This window comes from Macaca fascicularis, chromosome 3 (assembly GCF_037993035.2).
Source record: "Macaca fascicularis isolate 582-1 chromosome 3, T2T-MFA8v1.1".
NCBI classification, from domain to species: Eukaryota; Metazoa; Chordata; class Mammalia; order Primates; family Cercopithecidae; genus Macaca; species Macaca fascicularis.
Genome location: NC_088377.1, coordinates 95,138,338 through 95,152,813, shown reverse-complemented (window position 1 = coordinate 95,152,813; position 14,476 = coordinate 95,138,338). Strand labels below are relative to the sequence as shown.

At 36.3% G+C, this 14,476-nt stretch overlaps 1 protein-coding gene and 1 long non-coding RNA gene across 3 annotated transcripts in view; one reads left to right on the top strand and one right to left on the bottom strand.

Moving 5' to 3' along the window:
• LOC101926462 (probable C-mannosyltransferase DPY19L2) overlaps positions 1-14,476 on the bottom strand; it is a 118,261-nt gene that overhangs the window by 15,903 nt on the left and 87,882 nt on the right. Inside the window, exons 17-19 of one of the 2 annotated variants that reach the window (XM_065542142.2) lie at positions 9,292-9,316; positions 7,883-8,002; positions 6,170-6,344 (exon numbers count right to left, since the gene is read on the bottom strand). The exons of the other annotated variant lie outside the window; for it this stretch is intronic. Coding sequence (XP_065398214.1) covers positions 6,170-6,344; positions 7,883-8,002; positions 9,292-9,316 — 320 coding nt within the window. The remainder of the gene's footprint in view (positions 1-6,169; positions 6,345-7,882; positions 8,003-9,291; positions 9,317-14,476) is intronic. 2 annotated transcript variants of the gene reach the window in all.
• LOC135970171 (uncharacterized) overlaps positions 1-14,476 on the top strand; it is an 83,224-nt gene that overhangs the window by 57,277 nt on the left and 11,471 nt on the right. The window contains exons 2-4 of the long non-coding RNA XR_010585705.2: positions 5,732-5,820; positions 8,174-8,230; positions 10,507-10,625. This is a non-coding gene — a long non-coding RNA (uncharacterized lncRNA). The remainder of the gene's footprint in view (positions 1-5,731; positions 5,821-8,173; positions 8,231-10,506; positions 10,626-14,476) is intronic.

Here is a 14,476-nt window from a genome sequence, read left to right as displayed (position 1 = left end):
AAACAACGAACTTAATCTGTACTATAGAGCAAAAGGACCTAATAGATACTTACAGAACATTTCATCCAGTATCTACAGAATACACATCCTTCTCCTCAGCACATGGATCATTCCTCAAGGATAGACCACAAAACAAGGATAGGCCACAAAACAAGTCTTAAAACATTTTTTAAAAAATTGAAACAATATAATGTGTCTTCTCCGACCACAATGGAAAAAAAAAAAAAAACCCGAAAAAATAGAAATCAGTAGCAAAAGGAATTTTGGAAACTCTACAAACATAGAAATTAAAGAATATGCTCCTGAATGACCAATGAATAAAGAAATTAAGAAGGAAACTGAAAATGTTCTTGAAACAAATGACAATGAAAACACAACATATCAAAACCTATGAGATACGGCTGGGCACGGTGGCTCAAGCCTGTAATCCCAGCACTTTGGGAGGCCGAGACGGGCGGATCACTAGGTCAGGAGATCGAGACCATCCTGGCTAACACGGTGAAACCCCGTCTCTACTAAAAAATACAAAAAACTAGCCGGGCGAGGTGGCGGGCGCCTGTAGTCCCAGCTACTCAGGAGGCTGAGACAGGAGAATGGCCCGAACCCGGGAGGCGGAGCTTGCAGTGAGCTGAGATCCGGCCACTGCACTCCAGCCTGGGCGACAGAGCGAGACTCCGTCTCAAAAAAAAAAAAAAAAAAAAAAAAAAAAAAAAAACCTATGAGATACAGTGAAAGCAGTATTAAGAGGGAAGTCTTATAGCTATAAGTGCCTACATCAAAAAAGAAGAAAAACCTCAAATTAACAACCCAATGATGCATCTTAAAAAACTAGAAAAGGGCAAACAAAACCCAAAGTTAGTAGGAGAAATGAAATAATAAAGATCAGAGCAGAAATAAATGAAATTTCAATGAAGAAAACAATATAAAAGATCAACTGGTTTTCTGAAAAGATAAAATTAACAAACCTTTAGCCAGACGAAGAAAAAAAGAGAGAAGGCCCAAATAAATAAAATCAGAGATTAGAAAAAAAGAGACATTACAACCAATATCTCAGGAATTAAAGGATCATTAGAGACTACCATGAGCAACTGTATGCTGATAAATTAAAGGATCGCAGAAATTAAAGGATCTCTAATAGACTACCATGAGCAACTGTATGTCAATAAATTGGAAAACCTAGAAATTGATAAATCTCTAGATACTAAAACCTACCAAGATTGAACTATATAGAAATCCAAAACCTGAACAGACCAATCACAAGTAATGAGATCAAATCTCTAATGAAAAGTCTCTCAGCAAAGAAAAGCCCAGGACCTGATGGCTTCACTGCTGAATTTTATCAAACATTTAAAGAAGACCTAATATCAACCCTACTCTAACGATTCCAGGAAATAGAGGAGGAGGGAATACTTCCAAACCCGTTATATGAGACCAATATCACTTTCATACCAAAACCATACAAAGACCCATCAAAAAAAGAAAACTATGGGCCAATATCTCTGATTAATGTTAATGCAAAAATCCTCAACAAAATACTAGCAAACTGAATTCAGTAACACATTGAAAAGATTATTCATCATGACCAAATAGAATTTATCTCAGTGACACAAAGATGGTTCAACACAGCAAATCAATGTGATACATAATATCAACAAAATGAAGGGGAAAAATCATATGATCATCTCATCTCCATAGATGCAGAAAAATCATTTGATAAAATTCAACATCCCTTCATGATAAAAACCTTAAAAAAAAAACTGGGTATAGAAGGAACATTAATCAACATAATAGAAGCCATATACAACAGACCCACAGCTAGTATCATACTGAGAGAGGAAACATCAAAAGCCTTTCTTCTAAGATCTGGGACGTGACAATTTCACAAGGGTGTGAAAATTTTTACCACATTATTCAACATAGTACTGTAAATCCTCATTAGAGCAATCAGACAAGAGAAAGAAATAATAAAGCATCCAAATTTGAAAGGAAGAGGTCAAGTTATCATTGTTTGCAGATAATATGATCTTATATTTAGAAAAACCTAAAGTCTCCACCAAAAAAAAAAAAAAAGAAACTATTAGAACTGATAAATTCAGTAATGTTGTAGGATACAAAATCGTACAAAAATCATTAAAATTTCTATATGCCAACTGAGAACAATCTGAAAAAAGAAAATTTAAAAAGTAATTGCATTTACAGTAGCCACACATAAAATTAAATATGTAGAAGTTAACCAAAGAAATAAAAGATCTCTAGAATGAAAGCTATACAAAACTGGAGAAAGAAATTGAAGACGACACAAAAAATGGAAAGCTATTCCATGTTCAAGCATTGGAAGAATCAGTATTGTTAAAATGTCCATAGTATTCAAAGCAATCTACAGATTCAATGCAATTCCCATCAAACTACTAATGATATTCCTCACAGAAATAGAAAACACAATCCTTATTTATATGAAAACACAAAAGACCTAGAATAGCTAAAGCTACCCTGAGCAAGAACAACAAAACTGAAGGAATCACAATACCTGACTTCAAATTATACTACAGAAGTATAGTAACCAAAACATCACGGTACTGCCATAAAAACAGACACACAGACCAGTGGAACAGAATGGAGAACCCAGAAAGAAATCCATACATCTACAGTAAACTCATTTTTTACAGCAGTCCCAAAAACATCCACTGGGGAAAAGGCACTCTCTTCAATAAATGGTGCTGGGAAAACTGGATATCCATATGTAGAAGAATGAATCTACACCCCTATCTCTTGCCATATGCAAAAATCAAATCCAAATGGATTAAAGACTTAAATCTAAGACCTCACACTCTGAAATTACTACAAGAAAACTTTGGGGAAACTCTCCAGGACTTTGGATTGGGCAAAGATTTCTTGAGTAAATACCTGGGAAGCACAGGCAACCAAAGCAAAAATGAACAAATGGGATCACATCAGGTACAAAAACTTCTGCACAGCAAAGGAAACAATCAGCAAAGTGAAGAGACAACAGAAAGAATGGGTGAAAATATTTGCAAACTACCAATCTGACAAGGAATAAATAACCAGAATATACAAGGAGCTCAAACAACTCTGTAGGAAAAAACATCTAAAAATCTACTTTAAAAATGGGCAAAAGATCTGAATAGACATTTCTCAAAAGAAAACATACAAGTGGCAAACAGGTACATGAAAAGGTGCTCAACATCAATGATCATCAGAGAAATGCAAATCAAAACTACAGTGAAATAGCATCTCACTCCAATTAAAATGGCTATTATCCAAAAGACAGGCAATAACAAATGGCTGTTATCCAAAAGACAGGAAAAGATGTGGAGAAAAGGGAACCCTCGTACACTTTTGTTGAAAATGTAAATTAGTACAACCACTATGTAGAAGAGTTTGGAGGTTCCTCAAAAAACTAAAAGTAGAGTTACCAAATGATCCAGCAATTCTACTCTTAGGTATATACTCCAAAGAAAGGAAATAAATGTTTAGAAGAGGTATCTGCGCTCCCGTGTTTATTGCAGCACTTCTCACAATAGCCTAGATTTGGAAGCAACCTAAGTGCCCATCAACAGGTGAATGGATAAAGAAAATGTGGTACACTGACACAACACAGTGCTATTCAGCCATAAAAAAGAATGAGATCCTGTCATAAAAAAAGAATGAGATCCTATCCATAACATGGATGGAACTGGAGGTCATTACATTAATTGAAATAAGCCAGGTACAGAAAGACAAACTTTGCATGTTCTTACTTATTTCTGGGAGCCAAAAATTAAGAGTTGAACTCATGGAGATCAAGAATAGAATGATGGTTATCAGAGGCTGGGAAGGATAGTGAGGGGGTGGAAGGGAACTGAGGATGGTTAATGTGCACAAACAAAATAGAATGGATAAGATGTAGTGTTTGGTAACACAGAAGGGTGACTATAGTCAACAAAATTTTACTGTACATTTAAAAATAACTGAGAGAGTATTACTGAATTGTTTGTAACACAAAGGATCAAGGCTTCAGGTGATGGATATTCCATTTACCCTGATGTGATTATTACACATTGTATGCCTGTATCAAAATATCCCATCTACCCCATAAATATGTACATCTGCTATGTACCCACATAAATTAAAAACTTTGAGAACCCTGAGTGTTTCCTTTCCAATATAACTAAGCATTCTAAATGCAACTTTGAATGAAAATTTCTTTATATGCCTCAAATTTGAAAATATGTAAGCCAATCAAAGAACGTGTATTTATTATTGGAGACTCAATAATTAATGATGACAAGCTGTTAAGCTAGAGAAGTGGTTCTCAAGCAGGCATGATTTTGCTCCCTAGGGAGCACTGTCAACTCTGGAGACATTTTTGGATGTCATGCTATGGGGAGGAGGGAGGAGATGCTGTTGGCATCTTGTAGATACAGGCCAAGGATTTCTTGTAATACACAGGACAGCCTCAATGTCAACAGTGCTAAGGTTGGGAAATGCTGGCAAGAAGAATTGAAAGCCTTGGGCCAGGGTCTTCCAAAAAAAGACTAGGCACACCTGTCCAGCAAGAGCTGGACCCACTGAGCTGTCCTCTATGGCAGACAGAGAGGAAGAAATATCCTCCCCCTCCACCTTCTGTCTTTTTGGCTGTGAACTAAATGACCATAACAAGGAAAAATAAGGTATTTTCCTATCACTCTATGGAAGTTCCCATTTAGCCTACTACACAGATTAGAAAAAGGTATTCCCCTGACTTGACAGAGCCCCGTTTGTACATGGCTTGCTGAGTGGACCACAAGCTGGATTTAAGCTTTCACTTACCCTCTCAACTGGTCACCTTTGTGCAGTGCACAAACTATACAGTCTTGCATGGCGGTCCTCAATAGAAGCACTAGTCCCACTAATACTACAAAACTTCATACAGCTTTTAATATGTGGTAACCATGAGATAACTCATAATAAGAGTAATTAAAAGGAGAATAAGACTGATTGAAAAGAAGATCAAAGAAGAGGCATCTAAAAGTGAGATGGGGGTTTGTGGCAGTTATCTTAGAATGATAAGTTGCCAAATGTAGGCTCTCTGTCAGGAACCCAATGCAAACACTGGAACAAAGAAAGACACAAGAAAAGATTAAAAGGGCAGATATCTTTAAAAGCTTGGGAAAAATAGCTATAACTGGGGAGGGGCAAGAGAGAGTAAAGAAAGGGAATGATTACCTTGAGCTCCTATGTGGAAAAAGTCTGTTGGGGATTACTTTTAAAATTCGAATTAAACTGGCTTGGCAGTTTAACGAGGCGCTGTCACCTACACCCTTTGAAAGCTATAGACCAAATATCTTAGTTAAAGCTTATAAAGATTTACCTTAATGATGGTTAATTAGTAAAAAAAGTGGCTATCAAATAAGAAATAAGAGGAAACAAGCTCAAGAGTCATAAGAAAATTTAAATAAACTGTAGTGAAGAACTTGTGCCAGAGAAAGTTTCTAAATATCAAAAATAATCTTAGATTTACAAATTTAGTTGCAGAAAATGTTATAGAATATACTTGATTCTCTGGAAAGATATTTAAAAATATGTATCTGCTTGAGGTAGTTCTGAATAAAGACAGGAAGAAAAGGAGCTAAGCTAAAAAGAAAATTTTGGAGTATTTAAAAGTAGGATGTATACTATCTCTGTGAGATGATTTTGTGAAGAAAATAGAATATCCAAGATTTTAACTCTTCTGCCAATGACCTGTTTACAGAATTAGAGGAGATGGCACTGACTGGAGTGACAGAAGCGGTGCCAGTTCTCCCCACCATCAAGAGTATCTTCTGCTATGCCTGACACAAGGTGTGAAATTTCATTTTTAAAGATTTACTGCTCTGATTTGTCACTGTTATGGTTAAAATGCTGTAGTGCTCTCTGAGAGTTAAAGGACATAACTTGTGAAAAGTCATTAATTTCCTGGTACTAATTTAAATTTGATAATTATCAGGAGGGGCTTAAAGGGGGCCAAAATTACCTTTTGGAAGGGTTTAATTGATATTACAATAGTCTGCTCAAAGTCTGTGAGAGTATGAATGCCTATTTGTAAATCTGTCATACACACATATATCAGAAATGACAATTATACAGTATACACAAATGTGTTTGTGAGTATGTTTGCGCACAACTATGCATTAACCAAATACCTACACACCTGGTGTGGTATTGTATTTGATCCACTGTAAAAGTTCTTCCTGAGGCAAATTATTAAATTCTCCTATTATGTTCCATTGATTATGGAGGTTTGCATAACCTTGTATTGACATCACTGTTAAAATGCCAAAGATAACATTCTCAAAACGAACTCTGCGAAAAAGCCAGCCAAAGAGCTGAAACGACAGAAACCATTTATTTATAGTTTTTATGTAAGAGTACTGTAGGGTCAACAATAAATTCTCACCTTGTTACTCAAACCAATGTGGATTACCCTTTGATATCAGCACATACGTATACAGAATTACCATCTCCGGTTGTTTCTAAAGCAACGAATATGTTGGCATTACAGGGCCCAGGTGAAAATGGAACTTTCTCTCCCCTGGAAAGAATTAAGGAAGGAATGCCTGATCCTTCTAGTACTAATTTACTACAAAGGATTAAAATAAACAAATCACAACTGTGAAACATCTTAGAACTAAATCCTTTCATCCTTGGCTGCCTTTTGTGTACATCGTTAGTAGACAGGGAAGCCCTATTAGCTTGACATATATAGATTCTTCTCAGGAAAACAGGCATTATGGTATTTTAAGGCTATAAACTCAAACTAATTTGTCTGTAGAAGTACCTTAGGCTCAATATTCTAATTTATCTAGTTCTTTTGTATGTTAGATACAGTGATAGAACCCCAGAATTTCTTACAGATTCTTCGAGCCAAACAGGACCGTAGTAGAGCAATTACTCTGCATCTGCTCTGGTATTGGATGAGCACTTCAGGGTACTTGTGGTGAACCAGGAAACTCTTTTTTTTTTTTTTTTTTTTTTTGAGACAGAGTCTCACTCGTCTCCCAGACTGAAATGCAGTGGTGCGACCTCAGCTCACTTCAACCTCCACTTCTCAGGTTCAAACAATAATCCTGCCTCAGCCTCCTGAGTAGCTGGGATTACAGGTACACACCACCATGCCCAGCTAATTTTTGTATTTTAGTAGAGACAGGGTTTCACCATGTTGGCCAGGCTGGTCTTGAACTCCTTACCTCAAGTGATCTGCCCACCTCGGCCTTCCAAAGTGCTGGGATTTCAGCTGTCAGCCACTGTGCCCGGCCACCAGGAAACACTTTTTTTTTTTTTTGAGACAGAGTCTCACTCTGTCACCCAGGTTAGAGTGTTGTGGCGTGATCTTGGCTGACTGCAGCCTCTGCCTCCCAGGTTCAAGTGATTCTACTGCCTCAGCCTCCCAAGTAGCTAGAATTACAGGCACTCGCCACCATGCCCGGCTAATTTTTTAATTTTAGTAGAGATGGGGTTTCACCATGTTGGCCAGGATGGTCTCGAATTCCTGGCCTCAAGTGATCCATCCATCTCGGCCTCCCAAATTGCTGGGATTACAGGTGTGAGCCACTGTGCCAGGCACTCTTACACAAACCCGAACTCCAAAAGGTTATGTTCATGGACAGGATATTAACAGAGGGGAAATGTTTGCCTAATCACTTGTTATAGAAATATCAATTAAAACCTAGAAATACTTTTCAAAGCCACTTGAAATTGTTTTTCTTGCTTATAGTGAATCATGAAGTAATATTTTAAATCCTTTAAGTTAGTTAAGTTAAAAACACTTAGTGTGTTTATATTTTGAATTAGCAAAGCCGCAGTAACTACTAAGTGTAGCTGCTATAGTTTTAACAGTATTGTTACACAAGAATGAATTCCTTACCTGTCGAGAGCATATCAAGGAAGCCATAACACACATGTGCGGCGTCAAAAACAGCTTTAGCCTCATAATTAAAATGGCAAGGGCAGTAAACGCTAACAACTGCAATGTGTGAAAAGCCAGCTACAGAAACACAAATAAGGCACAATGACATTTTTATATTTCATATTTTTAAATTAATGAAGTATATTAAAACTATATTATTCATTAAGACAAGGATCTTCTAACTTAGTAATGAGCCTATTAGCATTCATTCATTCAGCAACAATTTATCGGACGCCTACTATGTTCCAGGTCCTCTTCTGGGTGCTTCAGATACAACAGTGAGCAATTTCTGCCTTTGTATTACATGTAAGTACATTTAGTAATGAAAGACAGACAATACATAGACATAGCAAATACATAAATCCATTACATAGTCTACGGTAAGGCAATAAGTGCAGCCGGCAAGAAAATGGAGCAGGCAGAGGAGCCAGGGAGAGCAGGAGGTGTTGCGAGGAGGCGGAGGACCAACACAGCGGGCCTCACTGTAAAGTGACAAAGTTACCAATGCATCCCTGATCCAAAAATCTGAAATCTACAATGCTCTGAAATCTGAAACTTTTGAGTACCAATGTGATGTTCAAAGGTTATGCTAAAACAAATGCTCATTGAAGCATTTTGGATTTTGGATTTTCAGATTAGGGATCTCAACTAGTAACTACAGTATAAATATTCCAAAATTCAATAAAATCTGAAGTCTGAAACGCCTCTAGTCCTAAGCACTTTGGATAAAGGATACTCAACATGTGTCATAAACTATCCCTATTAAGTTCAAATTCAGTTACCCACTCCTGTAAATTTGACCTTTACCTCAACACCCACTTAAAGTTCTGTCAAATAGGAAATATTTCCAGCCCACACTGATCTTTTCCTTTTTATGCCACAAAATAATTTTACACCATATAAAATGTTGTCGTATTTGTCTCCTTTGTAAAATTACACATATTGAAGGGCAGCAACATTACTTTAGTATCTTTTGTATCCTTCAACATTTCTGAGCTTGTTGCTGACTGACCAGCAAATCTACGTGGTGGCAGATGGCCACCAGTCACAGGGCGAGGGGTGCCTGCCCTAATGGACTGTAGCTGATTAGCTCTGCAGGCTAGAAACCAAATGCTTGTTATTGTAAAATGAATGCAATTTAATTTAATTCTGTACTATAGTCACAAATCAGCCTTCTAGCTTTTAAATCCTTATTACTATTCAAAAGTGAGAGCAGATGAAAGAGTGAGGAGGATCAGCAGAAATGTATCACCAATGCTGACAACTCACGACTGATGGTGCGTCAGAAGCAGGTTATACCTTTGTCAATTATCCTCAAACTAGAATGTAATACACAAGTCTACTTGAGATTAAAATGAAAGCTTTACCTCACCGTGTTCAAGGAGCTGTTTTCTAGAATAAAACAAAAATATTATCTATTTACTGAATGTCTCTTATACTATGAATACATAAAAATAAGCTTCATTTGTTTGATCTTTGATTTTAAAAATCTGACTATCTTCTAAACTACTTAGGAACATACATAAAAATAAAAATATCAGATAATACTACAAAAATTACAACAATTTAAAAGTCATAATTTAGTTATTTGGTTAAGACAAAATAGATTTTACAGATCCCTGGAGATTGTACCTCTCATGAATAAATGAATAGGATGACCTTCTATTCAACCTATATCTACAGTGTATACAATACTTTAGATGACCACTGTTAAACTTTTGAGTTGTTTTCATTTTTCACAATTACAAATAGCATGGACACTCATGCATAAAACTCTGTAAGCATCTCTGAATATTTCCTTAGCATAAATTTCCAGAAGAAAAATTATTGGGTAAAACATAAATATTTTTAGTTTCAGAAAAGTTATCCCTTTACAAAATATTTATAGTGCACCTACTGTATTCTAGGCACTGTGCAATGAAATGAATACCACAGTCCCTGCTTATCCTCCGATCCTCACATTCCAGTTTCAGTTACCTGTGGTCAACTGCAGTCCAAAAATATTAAATGAAAAGTTCCAGGAAGTAAACAATTCGTAAGTTTTAAATTGTGCACCATACGGAATAGTGAAATCTCAAGTCACCCTGCTTCATCCTACCTGGGATGTGACTCACCCCTTTGTCCAGCATATCCATGCTGTATACGTCACCGGCCTGTTAGTCACGTAGTTACCATTTCAGTTATCAGATGGACTCTGGTGGTATCTCAGTGCTTGTTTTCAAGTAACCCTTTTCTGACTTAATAATGGCCCCAAAGTGCAAGAGCAGTGATGCTGGCAGTTGAGATATGCCAAAGAGAAGCTGTAAAGTGCTTTCTTTAAGAAAAAAAGGTGAAAGTTCTCAAAAGAAAAAGCATCATATGCTGAGGTTGCTAAGATCTACAGTAAGAACAAATCTATCCATGAAATTGTGAAGAAGAAAAAATTAATGCTTGTTTTGCTGTTGCACCTAAAACTGCAAAAGTTATGGCCACAGTCCATGATAAGTACTTAGTTAAGATGGGAAAGGCATGAAATCTGTGGGTGAAAGACGTGAACAGAAATGTGTTCCGATGATGGTAATCAGGTGTGTTACTCTCTGCAGTTTCAAGACTGGGGGTCTTGGGATGCATCGCCCTGCAGATAAGGGCAACTGCTGTGCAGCATGAACAGTATGGACACAACACTTACCTTCATGGAGTTTATATTAGAGTAAGACAAGAGGTAGGAGACTACCTATTTTATTCTTCTCTTGAAAAGACTGGGTATTTTACTTTTATGCAAGGCTTTATAGCCTGCAGCTGCATTCTAATATGGATTTTGGGGGTGAAGAGAGAAATAAGTATGGAAAGTAAGTTCAGGGGTACGAGACCCATAGGTTTTTTAAAAGAGAAGTCAGGGGAAGGTCTCTTAAGGTAGTAGTGGAGCCCAAATTATTCTATCTCCCTTGTAGCTCCTATCCTTTGAATGCAGTAGGTTTTTTTTAATAGAAGACAGGGAAGGTCTCTTAAGGTAATAGTGGAGACCAAATTATTCTATTCCCCTTGTAGCTCCTTCCCTGTGTATGCAGTTAATGGAGTGGGGTTTCCCCACTTGTCCCGAAATCTAGGCACAACAGATTTCTTCTAGGCAAAACTCAGCCTGGTAGGTGAGTAATTATTATAATCACCAAGAACCCTGAAAGTAACTACTGATACTTTATTTAAATCAAGTAGGTAATTAAAAATGTGAATATACAATCAAATCCCAAAACACAAATAGCATGAAAAGGAAACACCAAAATAAATGAGTAAAAAACTTGACCTCTCATGAAACAGCTAATGCAAATGAAAACTCCAGTTATTATTTTCACAGAAGTTTAAGAGGATAATGCATCCATATTGTTAAAATAAGCTCCAGTGAAAAGGAGTTTTCAGAAATTCTAAGAAAAATATATTTGCCTAATTTAAAGCCTCAAAAGGAGGTTGAAGAGCAACATGTACACAGCTGAAGTTGACAGTATTAAAGACTCAGTGATGATATTCTCTGAGAACACAGAAAGAAAAGAAATAGATAATATGATAAAAGCAGTAACAGAAATTCAAAAAAGAGAGGCTAAAGTGAAAGAATAAGAGAACAACAACGCACACGCATCACCCCTCCAAACGTTATAGATTTCCAGAGAGAAAAACTATATAGGAATTTTCATCCGTAATGCTCAATGCTAGAACACAAAGAAGCAATGTCAACAAAATGTTGAATGAAACCCACAAATATCTATTAACTAATCTATCCATCAGATATGAGGGCAAAATAAAGCCATTTTTCAGGTGAGAAAGCACCCAGAAAGCATGCCAATTCTACATGTCAAGGAAAAATAAATCAGTAAAATTTGAAGTCAAGTCCAAAGATTGCTGGTGTCTTTAATGTAAATGCTTAGAGACTTCTTAGCAGCTAAGACAACAATCTAGAAGCAAATTTCAGCATAACCTGGAAGGAAAGGGTGTGTAGGCAGGGACAAGTAAAAATATTCTGACAGGTCAGTGCTGAAGCAAGCAGGTCTCTAAGTACAGAGCCTGAGTATGAATTCTGCCTCTATTACTCACTAGCTGTGTGCCTTTTAGAAAATTACTCACCTTCTTACCGGTTTCCTCATCTGTAAATAATGGGAATAACTGACTCCCTTCTCACAAGGTAGTTGTGAGGATTTACTGAGTTAACTGGTAAGAAGCTTAAAATACTATCAGACACACAGGAAATAATAACTGTTAGCTACTATTGTTGGTGGTAACAGGTTTTAGATGCTGATGAATTCTTAATATCAAGATGAATATATTTGCTAATAATTTAAGAAAAATCACCAGGAAATATAGAAATGGGATATAGCTAACAATTCAGTAAGTATCAAGAAAATAATTTTTGAAAAGCACGACGAATAGAAAACACAAAATCAGATGGCAGGAAGAAGTACAAACACAGCAGTTATCACAGTTAATATGAAAATGGGTTAAATTCACCAACTAGAAAATGAGTATTAGAGAAATTTGAATAGAAAAAAATCTAACAATGAGAAATATACCTACACCAAAATGTCATAAAAATGTTAAAAAAAAAAGCATAAATACAGGTAAACCAGGCAAATCTATAAAAAAGAAAGCAGATGTGGCAATATTAATTTTCTACAAAGAAAAATTTACAGCAAAAACCACCAAGTAAAGCAAAGAATATCCTTTATAATAATGAAAAGCACAATCCTATAATAATCATGCAATGAACAACAGCACTATCTATATAAAGCAAACACTATTAAAATTACAAGACAATTTTGAAAAATTCATTTTTAATGTTGTATGTGAAGATAGCATTCTAAGAAAACAGATAAAGTAGAAAAATAAGTTGGTATACTAGACCATTTAGAATAGCACGTTAACAACACAATATAACATGCAACTTTGAATTTCCCCCAAATTAGAAATGAACATTTAAAACATCCTCAGAGCATTTACTAAAACTGAACATCCATCTCAATAAATAGCAAGTTAATTTTAAAGGCAAAATATACAACAGAAGAAACTAGTTAGATATTTTTTTAAATTATTATTATTTTGGAGACGGAGTCTCGCTCCATTGCCAGGCTGGAGCGCAGTGGCGATCTTGGCTCACTGCAACCTCCGACTGCTGGGTTCCAGTGATTCTCCTACCTCAGCCTCTCAAGTAGCTGGGACTACAGGTGCAGGCACCACACCCGGCTAATTTTTGTATTTTTAGTAGAGACGACATTTCACTGTGTTGGCCAGGATGGTCTCAATCTCCTGACCTTGTGATCTGCCCACCTTGGCCTCCCAAAGTGCTGGGATTACAGGCATGAGCCACTGCACCTGGCCTAAAACTAGTTAGACATTTTAAGACATTCTTCTAATTGATTTTGGATTAAACGACCAAAACTCAAATCACAGACTACACAGAAATCAACATTAATGGTAATGCTACACACATCATGGGATACAGTGTGAATTTTCTTCAGAGAAAAAGTTATAACTTTAAATGTATTTACTAGGACACAATCATGATTGATAATAAATGATGTGAACTTTAAACACAGAAAAACAACAAAAATGCACCAAAAGAAAAACTAAGGACATAAAAATACAAGCAGAGATTAATAAAATGGAGAACAACCTTCATAAATATAATAAATAAAACCAAAAGCTGGTTTTATGAAAAATCCAAAACAGAATTACCTTGTTATGGACTACTGCAGCTGGCGACTTTCAGTTGAAGCCAATGTTCATTTACCACTTTGAAAATCCTGAGGCCTTTTTTCAGAATTATGCTAAATCTACTCTGCCTCTACTCTACAAATGGAACAAGCCCGGATGACAGCACATCTGTCATAGCATGATTTACTGAATATTTTAAACCCACTCTTGAGACCCACTTCCCAGAAAAAAAGATTCCTTTCAAAATATTATTGCTCATTGACAATGCGGCTGGTCACCCAAGAGTTCTGATAGAGATGGACAAGGAGATTAAAGTTGCAGGAAAGCAGTCTGGATCAACAGTCATTTCAACTTTCAAGTCTTATTATTTAAGAAATATATTTCATAAGGCTATAGCTGTCATAGATAGTGATTCCTCTGATGGATTTGGGTAAATTTTAAACCTCTGGAAAGGATTCACCATTCTAGATGCCATTAAGGATATTTGTGATTCATGGATGGAGGTCAAAATACTAACATCAATAAGAGATGGGAAGCAGTTGATTCCAACTTATTTTCTACTTTATATGTTATTTTCTTAGAATGCTTTCTTCTCATATAACATTAAAGATGATTCCAACCCTCATGGGTGACTCTGAGGGGTCCAAGACTTCAGCAGAGGAAGTCACTGCAGATGTGGTGGAAACAACAAGAGAACTAGAATTAAAAGTGGAGCCTGAAGACATGACTGAATTGCTGCAATCTCATGATAAAACTTGAATGAATGAGGAGTTGCTTCTTATAGATAAGCAAAGAGAGTGGTTTCTTGAGATGGAATCTGCTCCTGGTGAACATGCTGTGAACATTGTTGAAATGAAAACAAAGGATTCAGAATAT